This window comes from Cyrtonyx montezumae, unplaced genomic scaffold (genome assembly GCF_038088225.1).
Source record: "Cyrtonyx montezumae isolate F1298 unplaced genomic scaffold, pur_monq_1.0 scaffold_8, whole genome shotgun sequence".
NCBI lineage: Eukaryota > Metazoa > Chordata > Aves > Galliformes > Odontophoridae > Cyrtonyx > Cyrtonyx montezumae.
In genome coordinates this window covers 28,904,298-28,924,031 of record NW_027072089.1, presented here as the reverse complement: position 1 = coordinate 28,924,031, position 19,734 = coordinate 28,904,298, and the positions used below count along the sequence as shown (strand labels likewise).

The 19,734-nt window shown below is 33.3% G+C and overlaps 1 protein-coding gene across 2 annotated transcripts in view; it reads left to right on the top strand.

The window, feature by feature from the left end:
- CRISPLD1 (cysteine rich secretory protein LCCL domain containing 1) overlaps positions 1-17,777 on the top strand; it is a 33,407-nt gene extending 15,630 nt beyond the window's left edge. For both annotated transcript variants that reach the window (XM_065752411.1, XM_065752412.1), the window contains exons 2-14: positions 1,559-1,677; positions 1,820-1,952; positions 3,223-3,338; positions 3,973-4,073; positions 4,604-4,783; positions 4,876-4,936; positions 5,083-5,149; positions 5,783-5,913; positions 8,788-8,831; positions 8,922-8,994; positions 10,204-10,279; positions 14,229-14,359; positions 16,241-17,777. In XM_065752411.1, the coding sequence (XP_065608483.1) occupies positions 1,559-1,677; positions 1,820-1,952; positions 3,223-3,338; positions 3,973-4,073; positions 4,604-4,783; positions 4,876-4,936; positions 5,083-5,149; positions 5,783-5,913; positions 8,788-8,831; positions 8,922-8,994; positions 10,204-10,279; positions 14,229-14,359; positions 16,241-16,292 (1,284 nt within the window). In that variant the 3' untranslated portion in view covers positions 16,293-17,777. The remainder of the gene's footprint in view (positions 1-1,558; positions 1,678-1,819; positions 1,953-3,222; positions 3,339-3,972; positions 4,074-4,603; positions 4,784-4,875; positions 4,937-5,082; positions 5,150-5,782; positions 5,914-8,787; positions 8,832-8,921; positions 8,995-10,203; positions 10,280-14,228; positions 14,360-16,240) is intronic.
- Positions 17,778-19,734: the final 1,957 nt, after the last annotated feature.

Here is a 19,734-nt window from a genome sequence, read left to right as displayed (position 1 = left end):
ACAAAACTTCTGATTTGAGATTAGAATTATGGTTTATGACATTTAAATCCTGACCCAGTCAGACAAATAGAAAATTCCTACTGTACCGTAGAGTTGGTGAGTTTTGTATCTGTATGTAGGTTAAGAGCATTATTATGTCATTATTATACATTATTTTGTTTAAGAATTGTGTCAAAATAAATGTTTTGAGAATCAAAATGTATCTTGCAAATTTTTTTTTTACTAATAATAATGGAGAAAATGGAAATGCAGTAGCACTGGAGACTTCTGATGAGAACCAAGAACTGATAAACTTGAATTAAATAGAGTGGTAATAATCTTTCCATGATCATCATCTTGCATAACCAAGAATATATGTTTTGTTAATGAGTAATCTAATACAGTGAAAACTGCATATCAAAATTAATAGAAAAATAAATAATAGCACATATCTGTTATATTTCTGTATTCTTTGGCTGTACTAAGAGTTTTTTTACCTCTGCCAAAAATTTGTAGACATGATCTACGGTGTCTACATGAGAATTTCGGTTTGGAAATACTGAATTATTCTTACTTAGATAATGCAGTCTAATGGAAAGAAATCGTCTTATATGATGAAATATTTGTGTTTTTTCAAGCAATTTTCTTCCTTCTTGGATATATTTCAGTTTCCTAACCTGACTATTATGATCACTGAGTTAGATACATAGAAAATTCTTCTGCAAGTATCAGTAAATTTAAAAGGCCAGTGAACAGTATGGGTACTTTGCATAATGAAGACTACTTTGAGTAAACTCTAGAGTGATACATTGAACATATACAGCACGGTTTAAATTTTAAAGCCAAGTGAGTTTTAGTATGCTTTTGAAAAGGAGAAACTTAATTTGCCTTTCAGCTACAAACCTGTTCTTCCATATCTTTTAAAGAATAGAAAAGGATAAACAGTTGTGATACTTTTTATTTAACTTTTCCCAAACATGCTTCTTACTAACGTTGAGTGTCTCCTTTTTTACCAACCTAGGCATAAAAACAATGACTAAAAAGGTTGCTCTGGTTTCCATATTTTCTGTTTGGACTGTGTATTATTTCAATGAAAGCTGATTATAGAAAAGAGAGAGAAAATCACTTTCATTTCAAATAAACTACTGGTTTAGAGGAAATAAAGCCTTATGTTGAAAGTGTGTTAGATAATACTCTTTTGGCTAAGAAAAGTGCCTGTTAGTAAAAAGAAATCTCACAAGACAGAAAATGCACTTAATTTAGCTTGGAAAGTTGCACTAAGCCTTTCAGTTTCATGTTTGTCTTTTATTCACTGCAGAATGCCTGCACATGCTTTCTAAAAGGGAAATCTGGGAAGGGATTAATTTTTTTTTTCCCTCTTTTGGAAACATTTCTGTTTCTTACATAATAGGCACACAATTGCACTGTCACTTATTTCTTAGTCTTCTGTCCCAGTAACAGAAGCTTTAAAAATTTACAATCTTCCTGGTTTTCGTTTGGTTTGTCTTTCTGTTTTAAAGTCTGTGTACCCATCAGGTATTTCTGAAGAGGTGTCACTTTCTTTTATTTCAAATTTCAGACATGGGATACAGAGCTGGAGAGATCTGCTGAATCATGGGCTGAAACATGTCTGTGGGAGCATGGGCCTGCAGGCCTCCTTCCGTCCATTGGACAGAATTTGGGGGCACACTGGGGAAGGTATTTAAGATATTATTAAATACTCCATTATAATTTTTTGAAACCTAGGAGTTGCTTATTACTTTAAGGATATGATAGAATCTATCAATGGTTGTACTCGCAGCTGTTTGTTGATCTAATAGACTACTGCTGGCTTTCATAGGTACAGACCTCCAACATTTCACGTCCAAGCATGGTATGATGAAGTGAGAGATTTCACGTATCCACATCCTCATGAGTGCAACCCATATTGTCCTTACAAATGCTCTGGTCCTGTTTGTACACATTATACACAGGTATGTAGGTTGGTTTTGTGTTCTGTCAGCTATGAAAGGAAATGAGCAGTCCTAACCTCCAGTTAGTTCACTGCATGGCATGTAGAACATGTTATTCTTACCATGTATATGGTGGTACTAAAGCAGGAACGGAGCTTTTTACTAGGCTGTATAGTTACAAGCATTGGGTACTGGTGATGTTGAGTAGGGTTGTCATACAGATCTTTAGATTTTTTCCTCATGAATATCACCTCCTTAACAGGGTTAAGGAAAAAGCTCACAATACCCGGTACTGAGTGTGGCTGCTCAGTGCACTTTGCATAATCTCGTTTCTGTGCCAGCTGGCGTGCTGGTACTCCTTTCTGGAAAATGCATGCCTAAATGAAAAAAGCTTTCTTAGGTGAATTCCTCAGGTCAAATAACAGTTAAGTACAGTTTATAACACGTTTCTTTAACTTCAGCAAGGTTTTGAAATTGCATAAGAACTGATTTATTTTGTACTCGTGAAGTCTAGGTATGTAACCTCGATTTTTTTTTATGAGGAGGGTCAGTTATGTTTTTGTTAAATGGGAAATACACGATCCTTAGATTATATTAAAATCCACATAGAATTTTTGATATGTTATTAGAAAACTGCAAAATGTTCAATTTTAAGTTTCTTTTCTGTTTATTTGCTATCGCAATTTATGATTGTATCTAATTTTAAAAGAGAATTTTTCCCACATTTTTGTTTACCATTTCTTTAAAAGTAACTATAATTACACTTCTCTGTCACATGGAAGACCTACGATACGTATGTATACCTCCTTATGTTACTGTTTTCTTCACAGTACATATCCTTTTCAACTTCTGAAGTCCATAAGGAACTACATAGTTGACTTTCCTTAAATAAGTACAAGATTAGCACCTGATGTTTCTGCCTGTTTTGAACATTCTCAACTTTGTCTCCCAGATTATTTTGAGTTCTGCAATAAAAGTTGTTTCAGTAGATGCATAAAGGAGCACAGACACCTTAGACTGCAATATCATGAAAGCATATTTATTTAAAATCTATGAACTGAATCTTACTGATAAATTTAAATGCACCATGTACTTTCTATCAACATACAGCTTTTCTTTATAATAATGAGTTATATCGTGAGAGGCCTTTTGTAGATTTAGCTGGGTTGCTTCAACCCATATGTAACAGGTGAATATAGCATCTCTTGTGATTAGAGTTCCATATGTTGAAGTTGTGTTTTCATGTTAGTTAGCTTTGATTTCCACGTCTTTCTCTTTCTCTTTTTTGTAGGTTGTTTGGGCTACAAGTAGCAGAATAGGTTGTGCAATTAATTTGTGTCATAATATGAACATCTGGGGACAGATTTGGCCAAAAGCAGTCTACCTTGTATGCAATTATTCTCCTAAGTAAGTCTTCTGACACCCAAAAATATCTTGAATGGGGGGAAATACTTTGTAGTAATCCAGGAAATAATCCAAAAGGAAATCAGTCTGAGTTTTCTTTTTTCTTTTTTTTGTCCTCTTACAAAGTAGAGCATTGTTTCCAAGGCTGTCTTAGTTGTGCAAATACTCTTGTGACTTTGAAGAACTTTGGTTATCCGGCCTTCAATGTAGAGTGACATTTCTTTCTTTCTTTCTTTCTTTTTTTTTTTTTTTTGTAAAATAAATGTATCTCCTAATCCTGACCTTAAAGAATGTATAACCTGAATTTGCTGTTTAAGGTCATATCCCATAGGTTATTCCATTTAGGGGAGTTGAGCCTGTTCTCATGTAATTGAGGAATTTAGATTTAGATTGCAATGCCAGTATAAAATGCACACACACACACACACATATTAGAGCAACTAATGGCTGTATTTCTGATACTTTTGGTGGACTTCCAAATGACTTATAGTTTGTTCAATTTATTGAAGAAATCCCTTGGTCTACATTAGTGTTGGATTTCATAATATATTTGTCCAGTATTGAATGATGCTTATTGTTAATGTATTAATTTACTATGGCACATTTTAATAACATTTTTGTTTTGTTTTGTTTGAAGGGGTAACTGGTGGGGTCATGCTCCTTATAAGCCTGGCCGTCCTTGTTCTGCATGTCCCCCTAGTTTTGGAGGAGGTTGCAGAGAAAATCTTTGTTACAGAGGTACGTAGGATTTTAACAGTACAACTGTAACTGGGGAAAGAAATGTAAACTTTTGCTTTATTTTCTCATTATGTTTTAACTTAGTGGAATTGAATATATTATGTATGTAGTCAAAGACGTGGTAGGGGTCTACTTTAACGTAATGGATGAGATCATATACTATGTATGATAGATATGTGAGGCAGAGTGTCATTATAAAGAGTGGAGTGTACTGAGTCCCTGCTGATTTAAGTGTTGCTTGAGAGCTTTTAGTATACAGAAATGTACACTTATTCTGTATATTATTTATAGACCTTCCTGTAAATTGTAGTGGAGTTTATATATGTCAGCATACAAAAAATAATTGAGATGTATTATGATGCTTGAACTCTTCTTCCTTTGCAACAGTGGAAATTTTTCCTTGCTTTTTTGCATATATTCAATGACCATTTTATGAGAACAAAACTGTGTTATGAAAACATGTTAAGGGTTTTACATTTCACAGACACATTTTCTCTGAGAAATCTTTTCTCACTTGCTTTCTGAAATAGAAGATTCAGAAAGACCTTATTCTCCTCATGAGCCAGAAGAGGAAACCAATGAGATTGAACGACAACGATCCAAAGCCCAAGATGCTACTGCACAAAGTCGGCCAAGAACTCATTCACCTTCAGGCTCCACAGGCAGTGAGGACAGTGAGAAAAATGAAGTAATAAGCACACAGCAAATGTGTAAGAAATTTAGCTGATTTTCAAGTGGTCAACAAATTTGAATTATTTAGTATCAAATTAATTCCAGTGAAATTGCTCTTTTCTTGTTTTAGCTCAGATTGTTTCATGCGATGTAAGGCTAAGAGATCAGTGCAAAGGGACAACTTGCAATAGGTATGGTCAATTTTACAATTGTCATTACTTTATGGTTGTGTTACAGATTGTTATTATTCTAAAAGACTATTATTCTAGAAGTATGTAAACTGGAATACTTTCCCTTTTTTTAATATGAAGTTCTAAGTTATATTTTATTTTCTTAGGTATGAATGTCCTGCTGGCTGTTTGGATAGCAAAGCCAAAGTTATTGGAAGTGTACATTATGAAATGGTAAACATTTTAAAATAAGTTTTCAAACAATGTTTAATGAAATATATTTTTTTTCTGGAGTGCTAGGGAAAATTTTATTAAGAATGGATTTTGAAGAAAACACCATTCAGCATAAACGAAAGCTACATCAAATGATTATGATATGAAATGAAGTGATAGCATCAGATTGTGTTTGCACCTTCTATTCTGCATTTACTATCCATGTGTACTTCATACCTCTTGCACATGAAGAGAATGAAAATTTGCATGCTCAAATGTTTGGGTGGAAATTTGTGAAGGTGCAAACTCAGGACAAATATGACAGTTTGTGGGCACAAATTGACAATTGCTTCAGTAAGACAAATCTACTTATGGAAGCTTAATATCTACCTGTATAATTTTTCATGTTTAAGTGAAAAATAGTATAGAAAAAAAGAGCTACTATGAAGAAGTATATTGTAAATGAGTATATTTTATCTATGAATAAGGCAAAGCGATCTTTTCATTGTTTGAAATAATACCTATGTAGACCATTTCAGACTTAATAGACTACCTGCCAAGGTTTTAATGATGTAATTAAAAGCTGAATTAAATTACAGTGGAAAGTAGCGCATTTCTCTGACATAGAATTCCTTTTCACACTCTGTTTTTTAGCAATCCAGTATTTGTAAAGCTGCCATACATTATGGAATCCTAGACAATGAAGGCGGTTGGGTTGATGTCACTAGGCAAGGAAGAAAAAATTACTTTATCAAATCTTACAGAAATGGCATTCAATCAGTTGGGTAAGCTCCCTTAAAATTAAAACGTGTGAAGAGTTTTAATTTGTTTGTCCTGTTATTGCTGCTATTTCATACAAGCTGTATAATGGTAGTAGAATTTTGCATACCTCTTTTATCATAAAAAAATGAAAATACTATAAAAGTGTATGTGGGTATACAGGTACTGTATCCATTTTGAAACTTTAACCAGTGTTTAATAGTGTATAGAAAAGTAGCAGAATAATTAATTCACTTGTAACTGTATAGAATTTCTGTAGAAAAACAGTATATACTGACATTAAAGTAGATTGCCTTAAATGTTTTGGCCAGAGTCGGTAATTTAGCCATGAATGTTAGCCCATTTACACAGTAATGTATGACAGCTAGCCAGGCAAAAATCATCCAAGATTGTGTTTGGAAGTGATCCTCTTGCACTGTGCATAGAAACAATATGAACCAAGCAAAAATGCATCTCTTCTTGTATTTATGATAGCTTTATTACAGTTCAGTGAGGTTTTGCACAAATACTTTGCTCAGTATCTGCACTGCCCAGTGATGGGATAATACTGTGTGTGTTGGAAAGTTCATTTGTACATGAACTACACTTTTCAGGTGCTTGTCCTGATACAGATGTTTGATGCTAAATCCATTTAATCCCTGACATGCTAAAAGCAAAATGAGAAAAGTAGTATGTGAAACTGGAATATATCATGCATAATTTTCCATTGGTAGAGCAGCATCAATATTATATGCTGGAATCTAAAATATTAATAGTATCTTGAATCTCCACTATTCTACATCTGAATGTATTCTGGAGAACTGTACAATACTATGTGTATTTAGTATATGTGTAAAAGTACTGTATATGTAAGAATGTACGAGTAATATCAAACTGAAAGAAAACAGCATTTGGCTGAATTATCAATATGGTTTGTGTATGAACCTAGTGCAAGCGTTAGAAGCTGTGCTCTGTCTATGTGCTGTGCTAACCAATTGCACATGCTTTAAAATCTGACATAATTTCTCTCTTCAACAATTTTATGTAATCCAGAATAGAGAGAAACTCTGACCGGGTAGACTAAATTCAGTGGCCTAGAATTTGGGCTACCTAGGTAGTACTTCAGGAGTTTACATTTATCTGCTTCTTTGGTCATCAAATGATCCAACTGTGGTTTAAATTACACCTCCTTAAAAGGAAGATACAGAAAATTATTTCCTCATTAAATGTTTTGAGAAAAAGAGATAAACAGATCATAGGATCACAGAATGGCTTGGGTTAGAAGGGAAATTTAAAATCATCTAGTTCCAATCCTTAAATCTGTTTTGCTTTTGGACTCAGTTCTCTTACAAATGCAGTTGTAATTAAATTTCAGAAAATTTTCAAAGTGGATGGAATAGATTTCCTATCACTTGACATGTCAGTGTTTCTGTGCCACTTGAGACAAAGCCATGAGAATGTCTTCTATAGAATGTGTTTGATACTTATCCTCTGAGAATCAGAACACAGAAGTTAGGTATTAATTCTCAGTTTTCTTTTCCATGGGCACATAGAAGTTGTATCACATTTGAACAGTAGTGGCTAATTTGTTTTTGCTCTTTTTAATTCATATTTTGAAAAAATGTATTAGAGGCTGTTAAAGGACCAATACTATGCCTTCCTCTCTGCAATTCTATTTCATGAAATTTCTGCTGCTGTATGTGTGTACAGATGACATAATTCTTCATTATTGTCCTGCACTGTTTATGAATTCACACTTTAGAAAAAGAAATTTCAGAATAACTTATAGCAAACTTCCTAGTTTTCTTATTTGATTTAAATTCAGGATTACTAATACAGTTGTTTTCTGTCCAGCTGTTCTGTTATCAGAGTATAGGCTAACATTATAAACTGTATATCTACTAGTTGATCATATGTCAACTGCTCCTATATCATCAGTATTTGTCAACCAAAGTATGAGGTAACTTAGTGAAAACATATTGAAAAGCAGTAAAGGAACACGTATGAAATTGGTGAGCCATGCAACTACATGAATCAAGCCAAGCGGTTTCCAAATAGAAATTGCAGTGCTATAGGTCACAAAGGAGGAATTCACCTTCTAAGGTGAATAGGGAAGCATTCCCTTAATTTTATTTTATTTTTTATAAATAATATTATAGATGACGAAAAAACATTATCAGCTTGTTTGTTATACATTGAAAACATTAGAATGATAGCAACTGGGATAAAATAAAGGAGATGTGAAGCAGAATTGTTCAGCTATTGCAGTACAGCAGCAGGATGTATATACCTGAGTTAATGTAATGACAGGAAGTGGATACATATGGTAGTACTGAAAAAAAAGAAAAGAAAAAGAAAACTAACTTTTTTTTTTGTAGTAAACTGAGCTTCTAGTTTTACTGGTGATTTAACATAGATTGAAATCCAAAAGTAAAATCTATTGATATTTTTCAAAAAGGTTGTCAGGAGAAATTTTTTCAGGCTTGGAGCTTTTTGTAGGAATAAATCTTTGGGTGGAAGTAAATGATCCCTTCTGGTAGATGAGTGTTTCTGATAAATTCTCAACTATTGTTTTTGTTTACTATATTTTCAGAGCCAAAGGTTTTGCATAATTTGCTATTAGCACACTTAGTCTCTTAGCAAACTAAATTACTGAAAGAGTTCGACATGCATTCCTGTTTTCCAATTAGATTTACTGAGAGTACAAAGTAAATGTGACACTGAAATCAAAAGATTCACATCTGGGTAGGGTGGGTTTAATGAGTAAAAATTGACCAAGGACAGTGTCTTAAGTTTATTTTTAGATTTTTGAATGAATACTCTCCTAACTAAAAAGACATAGAAGACTGGAAACATTAAGAGGTGTTATTTACTGACTATTTCTGTTGTGTCTTCTTCAGAAAATACCAGTCTGCTAATTCCTTCACAGTCTCTAAAGTAACAGGTTAGCATTTATTTTTTATAAACTCAGTTATTTTAAACTATGATATTCTAAATAGCACAAACTTATTGGTATCCATTTTACTTTTTCCAGTTCAAGCTATCACCTGTGAAACAACAGTGGAACAATTGTGCCCATTTCAGAAACCAGCTTCACACTGTCCAAGGTAACATTTTTGGAATCTTTTATTAATACAAAATGCTGCATATTTTCTGACAGATACAGATTACCTATAGTTGATACTAACAAAGATGACAGCAGTAGCTGTAAATGTGAAGGCAGGAATATTTCACTGATATTTTAGTCATTCGTCTAAATAAATGGTTGAAATGGTTGGGCAGGTGAGGATGATCTGTCCGCTCTTTTCATAAGGAGAATTTTACTTTCTTTTACCTGTTGAGATCTTTCTTTCAACTCCTGTCAAATCTTAGTAAATCATTTGTTAGACTAAAGACAGCAAAGGAAAATCTACATTTCTTTTTCATTGTTCATTGTTAAATCTATGCATCTTGAGCAAATAGTATGTTATTTCAATGTATTTTTTATGAGATAAATTAAAAGGAAAATATGCAGATATTTATCACAGAAGTTATCAATTTTTTGGAGACTTGGAGGAGTCACTGAGTAAATATATTTGCAAAAAGATTGAATTATATGTTTTTAAGGTAAGGTGTGACCTGCAGGTCAGTTAACACCTTTCATTCAAACATATGCTCCTTTTCTTTGAAGCCTATGTTTTAGCATGTCAGTAGAAGCTGGTGCCTCAATATTTAGAGGAAGGAAATCAGTAACAGTTCTTAAAACCATAGATGAGTCAAAGGTAAATACACTGTAGCATGATTTACCACAAGTTAAGCTTGGAGATATCCACAGGAGTACTTTCATAGCAGTCCTACCGCCAGTACAGGAAGTAAGTACAAAGCCAGAACTGCTAGGAAAACATCCCTTCATGTAGCACTTGGGTCAGTGGCCTTGTCTGGTGTTTGGCTATGACTCCTGGCTTTTTAGCTGGAGGATGTGGAGAAGTAAGCAAAAGAGTGGAATGCAGGAACGGACAGATAAAATCTCATACCTTTATTTTTTTCATAATCAAACACTGATTAAGGTAGATATTAAGAGGAAAAATAGTGTCTGGTTTTTTTTAAGTAGAAATAAAATAATACAAAAATGACTAATTAATTCTGAAGTATCAACATAAGGAACTTCTCAATAGCATTGATAGTCTCAAGAATCTATATATACGCTTAACATAATTCTGAAAGTGTGAACATCTATGGCTTTGATTGTGCAACATTGTTATTGGTATTGAATATGTTATAGGAGTACTCTTTTATCATTCTTCCCAATTGGCTGTCCTTTATTTTCAATATTTCAGAGTGTATTGTCCTCACAACTGTATGCAGGCAAATCCACACTACGCTCGTGTAATTGGAACACGAATTTATTCTGATGTAAGTACATTTACAATACATTATGTAATGAAATGTAAAGTCCTATTTAAAGCTATAATGTTATTAGATAAATATTCAGTTTTCCTCCGCATGCTATTTTTTACACTTAATATCATTAAAAGATATACTTAAAAATCTTTTTTTCTACACTTAATATCATTAAAAGGTATACTTAAAAATCTTTTCAGAAATTCTTTGTCTTCAAATACTCAGATGATTAAATGGAAATTTTCTTAAAAACTCAGCATAGTCTTCAGTAGTTTCTGAATTCATGATTTCAGTTTTTGTTCTAAATTTCCATTGATTTGTTCACAACTGACAATATATATTCATTGAAATACTTGCCCTTTAGCCTCTATAGCAACCACATTTTTTGTCTGTTTAATCAAAATTACTCTGAAAATAAATATCCAAACTATTATTTTTTTTAATTTTTTTTATCTTTGTAGATAGCTAAATATTTTCAAAAGGATTCTGATGTGTTTGTGTAAAGTATCTCATATTATTTTAAGAGACATATATTGCATTCTTCTCTGTCCTTCTGTTTCCTAGTCAACATTTTTCTCTGCCGTGTCTTCTGTACATCATGTTTAGTTCCCATTTGGATTGCCAGAACTAAATGAATATTCTTTTTCATACTTCTCCATTGTCATCTCTGGAAAAGCCAGGATGTAGTGGCAGAGAGAGCGGTTCACATTTTTATCATATGTGTGTTTTATCTGTCTTTTAGCTGTCATAAACAGTAATATGGCAACCCATTGGGTTACTTGTGTAACTTGAGTCCCTATCCTGAAAACGCTTTTGTACTTGCTGACAAAAGTGTTACCTGTTTGAGAAGTACTTCCAGTTTAGTAAAATTATGCATGTGCAACTTGGTCCATAATGTGCTTAAGAGGGGAGTGAAAATAGATTCATTCACTGATGTGATGGCTCATTTTTTGGAAGACAGTTTTATTTTCAGTTTTGAGGTTGCAGTCAAAGGTTACAGCCAAATTTTCCCAATGAGATATATGAGGCTTTGTCTGTTTAACTTATACAAGAGGACATCTTACAGTATATGTTAATTTTGTGTGGAAAAAGTCCTAGATGACTTTTACTACTAGTATTGGAATTGTGCTTTAAAGATGTTTTAGATGTACTTTCTCATTATTTATCTCCATTGTCAGGTGTGTTGCTAGGGTAGATATAATCACTGAAGCTGCTTCTTTAGGCTATTTTTACAGCAGTTTGCAGTAGTAGTGGTAAAGGAGATAAATAGACAACTGCAGTGGAGAGTTCATATGACCTTTTCTGAGTGTCTGCCTCTGAGATGAATAGCCAAGCAGAGATGTCCATTCCTCTCCATTTCCTACAGAAGATTCTGAAGGCTTTCAGCTCAGATGTAGACAGATCCATCCTACGTATATTTGTGCAGATGTTTCTATTGATAGTATTTGAACTGTATGATTTTCTGTAGGTTTTTGTTCTTGATATCATTTAAAGTATTTTACAGCTAAGATGCTTTTAATTTAAATTTTCACTATCTAATATGCAGAAGAATTTACTTGCATAAATATTGCAAATAAGTTATTAACAGATGTCACATCAAAAATATGCATTTAGAAAATGATTTTGGTAGTACTGATGATGAGCTATTTAATCATTTCCTTTTCTATCTTCAGTTTGATCGTATATTCATTCTTAAATTCATCTAATATTTTACAGCTACTCCTTTTTCCCCTGTTCCTGAGCGGGATTGTTCTCTGATTTATCAGGAGTGCCACATAGAACTTTTGTCCTTTTATTCTAACATCTTTTATAGCTTCGACATTGCAATGACTGTCCCTAACATAACTAAAGCAAAACCATGCATTATTTCATCCCCCATTCTTCCAGTCTGCCATCTAGTGTCACTTTGTCTGTGACAGATAAATTACAACTGCAATTCATATAGACTGTCTATAAACTTATTTGTGGATGGAGTTTTCACCTAATACTAATCCCTTTGTATTCAATTCCCTCCACTTGTACTTCCGTTTGCTTATCTTGAGGCAGACTGCAAGCTCTTTAAAACAAAAGTCTCTCTAATTCTGTGTCTATGGTACAATAATATTCTCTTCTGAAAAGAGCTGTTACGTTACAAATTAAAACTGGAGTATGTGTTGTTCTCCACTAACCAAAGTACAAATTACTCATACTTCATGTGGATCGAACACATTGCCTTCTTTGTGCCTTGTGTGAGCCTTCTGATGTGAATTCCTACACAGCAATTCTTTCCATGTTGGGAAGCAGGGTAAAAAGAAAGTTTTCTACTTTCTTGTGCTGAAAAGTTGATAGGTAGTCACATAATATGAGTATATAAAGGATGCTGTAACCCTAAATCTGAAGTAACTACTACTGTTTATGATATAATGAAAGTCTGGTAGATTTGGGAAGGGAAAAAGTATGGAGGAGTGAATAAATGGCATCCCTTCTGTCACATTAAAAAATGCAGTGTGGAGTGAAAAACTTCAAAGCATCTTTGCTAAAGATTCTTTACATGAACCGTTTCTAATCATTACTCTCAGAAATACTGTAACATTAAAAGACAAACTATATAACATTGAAGCTGGCAGCATCTGTGTTTGGAATAAGAGTAGGAAAATCATTGGTATTTTAAGTTCCTGATTTTATATAGCATTAAGATTACAAAATAGCTACAGGAACAGATATAAATTATTCCAGTTACAGCTAAGAAGAAATTCAGCTCTTGTTTGAACACTGGTCTGTGTGACCAGCTATTGATATTTATATTGGCTTCAAATTTAAGGTTGGTTGAGGAGAGGCCTATTGCAGTGAGGATTTTTTCTTTTTCCATAAAATAGCTTGGTTTTAAGTGGAGATTCACTGTAACTGTAACTATGCTTTGCAGCACTGTATTGAGGAAGATTGGGACCTTCATTCTGCACTATGTAAGAAGCTTCATAGTTATGGCTATTGATTTTAAATATGTTGAAAATGATAATATGCTTACAGTTGTAACCTGCAAGTTTAAATCAGTTTTTAAAGTTAACATTTTCAAGATTGTCAATGAACTCTCCTTTTGTGAATATTATTTGAGCTACATAGGTTCATGAGAGGAAATTACTGGGCAGAGAGTGTAGGTTTCACCCAGAAGAAATGGTTGTTAACTTCACAGAAAGTTTTGCCTGCATAAAGTTTGTGACAGAAAAATTCTTCTTCTCAAACAATTGAAGAGGCTTCACATCCCAGCTCACTCAAAATTAAGGATCTGAAGTCTTTAGTCTGTCATCAATCAGCTATCATTTCTGAGGAACTATTTTAGATCTCTTTGTTCTATTTGATGATCATATTATAACTTTAATTATATTTTAATATTAGCCCATGCCCGGACAAAAAAATTGTAATATTCCCTTGAATATGGACCACTGCTGTTTGAGGTTCTTCCTCTGGAGATGGAATTACTGTCCTCTATTTCTTACCTTTCGGGTAGAACATCTCTTCCTAGAAACATACAACTGCAGAGTGACTTTAAAACTGTGCTGTTCCACTGTTCAGCTATGACTGGAGATCCAACAGAATTATAATAATTCAACAGAATTATAATAATTCAGGGGACATGAGTTTGGTTTTCACTACTTTTCTGCTACTGAAATGAATGCAGAGAGAGCCTTTCATTGTGGAAAACCCAAGAATTTAAACATGTTTCTGATTCTTGAAATGAAATAGGATGAAATAAATGATTTTTGGGTCATGCTGTGAAATCTTACTGTAAAGACAGTGCCTCTACTCCTATAAATTGACTTAATCCATATATAACATGTTTAAGTACTATAAAGATTAATAAAATCTGTAGTGAAACGAGTGTAATTATTTTCCATTTCTTTGAACTTGGTTAAAACATTATGTTTTTTTCTAAAAAAATTTGAAATTAAAAATGAAAACTGAACTTCTCCTCATTCTTTCATAGATATCCAGTATCTGTCGGGCAGCTGTACATGCTGGGGTAGTCCGCAACCAAGGCGGTTATGTTGATGTTATGCCAGTAGACAAAAGAAAGGTGTACATTGCTTCCTTCCAAAACGGCATATTTTCAGAAAGGTACAGAGCCATTTTTCTAATATTACTGTTTCACTTTCACCTTGATAAGATTGTAAAATCTTGCATTATGTCTGTTTGTACCTGGGGCACAGCTAGTAATAAATTAGGCCACCGTGGGTGATTTACAGAGCTTGTATAACAGCTGTGGTGACTTTGGAGGAGCTGTGGTACCAGGGCTGCCTGCCTCCTCTAAGCTCATAAATCATTATTCTAAAAAGCTGCTTATGAAAAAAAATAATAATAACCCTCTTGTTTATTTTTCTGGTTATGCTGCAACAGAATATTTAATAAAAATGCCTCTGATTTCTTTGAGGTTTTTTAAAATTAATATTAGTCATCTATTCTTTCTGAGTTAGTGGATCTGCAATAGGCTGGCACTGGTAACTAGCTACAGGTTTATTTGTTCAATCTGCAATGGTCTTTACAGGTTTATGTAGTATCAAATCAATGAGCCTGGTCCATCAATGATGCACAGAAATATTTATAGTTTTATTTCGTAATGATTTGACTGTTTTTTATCGTTTTTTCTGAAAGACGCAGATGTGTTGTGAAAGTCCATTTAATTATACTCAGTATGTTGGTGAGTTCTATGATGATAACACATGGCTGCACATTGCAAATCAAATTTAATTCCTGAAAGAGCTCTCTAGGTTCTACAGGAAGAAAAGGATATAATCTTAAGAAAAACTTTCTCAGTCCTGTAAAGCTATGAGTGATCGTTACCCCTGTAAAATCTCAGAAATTTTATTTAAGAAACTTGGAAGCAGGAGAATGATAAAGGTTTTTTTCTTATTTTTATTACAGTTGTCAGGCAGTCTTGCCCCTTTCTTTCATAAACCTCTGAGCAAACCTAGAAACTTGTAAAATTTATTTCATTTCCTTCATAAGTAATTTCCTTTACATATTCTTTGGCATTTTCCCAGTTATCTTCCAGTTTCTTCAGAAAGAATGTGTCCTTATTGTTTTTTTTTGTTCTCCAAATTCCCTCACAGAGTAGAAAAATAGTTAGAAAAAGTATTGCAAATTTAGTCATTATTCATACTTTGGCATCTTGTTGAGTGTTTTGGAGACCATTCCCATAATTGTTTTTTTTTTTCTTCTGAAACTGAAGAACTGTAATGAAGATAGCAATGACAGTGGAGACAACATATTTCATTACTCCCTACTTTGTGTTCACTCCATTTCCCTGTCTCAGATGTGCCTCAAATAGGTTTTGCAAAAGGGAAAACAATTAGGCCATTAAATGTGACTAATTATTTCAGTTTTTATTATAAATAGTTATTCTAACACAGTTACATTGCTTTTTGTTGTCGTTGTTGCTGTTTCTTTTGAAGCCAGATATTTATCTGCTCAGAAAGCACTTGGTACTTTAAATTTATTTCCTCTGTTTTTGGAAAATATAAATTCTATTTAACAATACATCTTTTAGTGCATAAACAATCAATGAGCAAGTTATCTCTTGCATCTGCAAGTCATAGCTGAATGTAGTTCCTTAAACAATCAACATAGGATGTATGCTATTGCTTCTTCTCATAAACTGTTCTTTAGCATTTTGCTTCATTAGAGCTTTATTCATTAAACCGGAATCCCTCATTACAAAGGAAAATCTAGGATCACTTGAAATTTATGTTATGAATTGTTCTTAATAAAGTCATTGGAAGAAAAAATAATCTGATTTTTTTTATATATTTTTTGTTACAAATTAAACAAAAAAACAACAGATATTAAAATTACAAGTAGTCATAGAAAGAGTTGCAGAAACCTAGAACTCAATTTAATAATTCAAAAAAGTTGTCATAGGAGTGTCATAATCTTAAAAATAACAGCAGAAATGTATTTTTTTTGTTTATTTGTTTGTTTGTTTTTGTTTTAATGTTTCAGTTTACAGAATCCTCCAGGAAGCAAGGCATTCAGAGTATTTGCTGTCGTTTGAATCTAGCAAGTGTACTGTAAAACAGGCAAGTGAAATCACAGCACTTGGAAGAGAATACTAAAGACCATTTCTTATCATTGCTAAATTTTGTATAAAGCTGTATCATTCTTGTACAGAAGATATTTACTGCTTCCCATCAAAAAACTTTACATTGCATATAAATTTTAATGAAAAGAATCTTTAAACATGGGAGAAAAATCCATTTGAAAATCTATATTGATATATAACAGTATTTTGAATCCTGTGTTAAATATTGCTATATTTTCTTAGCAGTTACTCCTATACAGCTAATTCAAAGCTCATAAATGTTCTGTGTTTTCTTCATCTGAATATATTATTGTATGGTGCTTTATGTATGCCACTAACAGTAACCTTAAAACTAGGGAGGCCTGAGTTTTTATTTCCAATGTACATAAAAGAAGCCATCCCAGTAATTCAGTATAACAAATCACGCCTTAAAGTAAGATAAAAATATATATGGCTTTTTGATGATTTACTATTAGTATTAGACATACAAGCATAAATGAAGAGTTAGACTGTTTTTCAGTTTTCACAGAGGTCATAGCAAGTTCAATACGATTTTTAAATAAAATAGAAAATATAGAGAAAGTCCTTTAGAGAAAACATAGTAGTATGTTTTCCTGTAAACAAATATTTCTACAAGAGGGGGCCATTTATATTTGCTATTTCTTAAATACATTTAGGAATAAAATGTTTATTGGATGCTGCTAAGCTCTTTAGTTCAAGGTACTGATTCACTACGGCCCAGTCCTTCACATATATTTTCTTACCTTGGAATGGCAGATTGAGTGAGACATATAAAACCTTGAAGGATCTTAGTATGAAAGTAAATTTTCATATTGAGTAGTGGAGTAACCTGAAGTTAAGGCATAAGTTATCAGATCTGCAGTGCGGTTCTGCATACATGCGCTTTACTTTTACCATGTGACTCATTCAATTAACCTACTTTGGGTTTCAGAAAAAAATGTAGAATTCTACACGTGCATAGTTATTTGCAAGCTTGAGGGCTTAAGCTGTACATGGTATCTGTACACTATACAAAATTATGAGGGTAAATTTTAAGAAAATAACAACCTTATTCCTCATGACCTGGCAAATATTCCTGCAGGCCAGGAAGTATAGCGGTGCGGATCCCTGTGACAATTGTCATTTGTTGCTTCACCATTTTTTGAAATTCATTTATGGTGAACAGCCTTGTGCATTAATTTTACCATATTATGGTATAAGAAGAACATGTAATGGTGATACTATGTTTCTTTCTATGAAAAGTGTATTGTGCTTTAAGACTGAAAAGCTGTTAAAATTTATTTTTGGTATATTTTGTTTCTGTTGTTGAATTTATTTCCTTTCAACTTGTAAACTGATTCGTATTCTTCATACTTCAGAATATTATATTCTGCCTTCTGTTTTGCTACATGTACTACCTCATGTAGTTAGACAAGCTTTGGTAGTTTTTTTTTAATCTGTTTTGAATAAAAATTATTTACTTAGAATTCATTTGATGGCCTTTATTGTTCGACTGTTATCCCTGCCTCAAGAAGAAAAAATTAGCAGCCACATGGAGTTTACTTCTACTCAACCAATTGTTCAAGTTGTGCAACTGAGCAGTAGACATAGTCTGAAATTTCAAAAGCTGTAGAGACAGTGTAGAGACACAAATTGTATTAATAACATTGGGAATTCTCTGAATAAGACTTGTCATTTTTCAAGTTCTAGACAGGGTATTTGTGAGCAGATTGTTTTATCATTGTAAAGGTAAACTCGTAGGAAAGACAATGTTATAAAAACAAACAAGCAAATCAATCAACTGCCACCTTTTTCCATCTCAGTCCAGCCTGTTACTCTAGCTGGGAAATCTGTTTAACTGATGAGGGAGATGAAACATGGTGTTGGCAGGGGAGGAGACATTGAAAGAAGCTTTATGTAGCTCACTCAGTAATGTCACTAACCATTGTTCAGAAATGAAACCATAGAGGAAGTAGACTTTGACTGTGATGGGGCACCAAGTCACTCAAAAGCTTGAGACAGATTTGCACCACCATTCTTTAAATAACAACAACAACAAGGTTACCAGAACATAAAATGGAATAAAGCAATTTCTGAAATTAAGAAGAAGCTGATCTGTTTATTTTCTGTTCTTGGTGTCATTTTGTGTTCTATGTGTCTGCACTCTGTCCTCTCTCTCATCTTTGAAGTTCAATATGTATTTGCTGGGAGTTTCTGTGTAAGGAGTCAGGGATGGATCCATGGCAGCATAACAACAATGAGAGTGTTTTGTGGTAAAAAAAAGTGGGGGCAACCTCCAGTGTATTTAAAGAGTTACTGGGAGCAGCTCTCCAACGCTGTTAAAAGAAGAATGGGAGGTAACTCTCCTCACACACTGCACAAATTTGGGAGCCATGTTGATCATGCAGTAATTATAAACTGTTAAAATAGAAATCCCTAGGTAACTTCAGCAGCTTAAGAACTGTCAAAAATGAGACAAGAAGTATCTGGTTCCCAACAGTTGTAGAGTGAGAGCTACACACTTTTTTTTTTCTCTGCAACAAAGTGTATGCCAGATCATTACAACTAATGTGAACGACTATCTAGCAGTATTAGCATGTCATAGCATAATCAAAAAATATGGAAGAAAGTAAGTTTTCAAATTCTGAAGTACTGCTTGGTTAATCAGAAAGATATAAAATGGTAATATGACATTTAAAACAATAACAAGCCTAAACAATAAGAAAACTTATTTCATGATATTCATAAACTGTAGCTTCCTCCTAGAAAACACCAGTAAATAGGTTCCAGGTATTTTTTATTACAACTTTCAAATCCATTCAATAGAAAAGCATATGAATCATTTAGAGAGGGATCAAGTATTCGTGAAGTATAGTTTACCTGCCTAATAGAGCAGTGCACATCGTCTGTGGTGTCTCTGCTATGCTGCACTTCTTCCAGAAGGAGTGGCTAATTCTTTGACTAAGCAGCAATTAGTATGATAGCAATGGGGTCTGACACAAGTTATTTTTTAATGAGGGTCACGCCATTTTGACAAGAGTATGAGAATACTTTAGTTTCAGGGAACTTGGGACCCATGTTCGTGCCAGCAAACTGCTCAGACTACTATCTAGACATAAACTAAGGACAGTGAGAAGCAGTTCTCAAACTTTGTGAATAGTGAAGAATATTAAGAATGTTTACAGACTTCTCAGTGTCTCATTTCCATGTACAGTCTGATCTAAAAATTATGCATAAAGTATTTTTGGAATTTAGCCCAAAACATAGTTTAGGTTAATTTGTACGTAAGTTTGTGGATTTTAAACTGATGAAGCACCCAGTCTCCAATTTTACATAAATACCTGACTGTCATCTTTGTATGGATTATAAGGAGATAATAAATAATAACAGTAATAAAATTACAGAAGTACAGGAT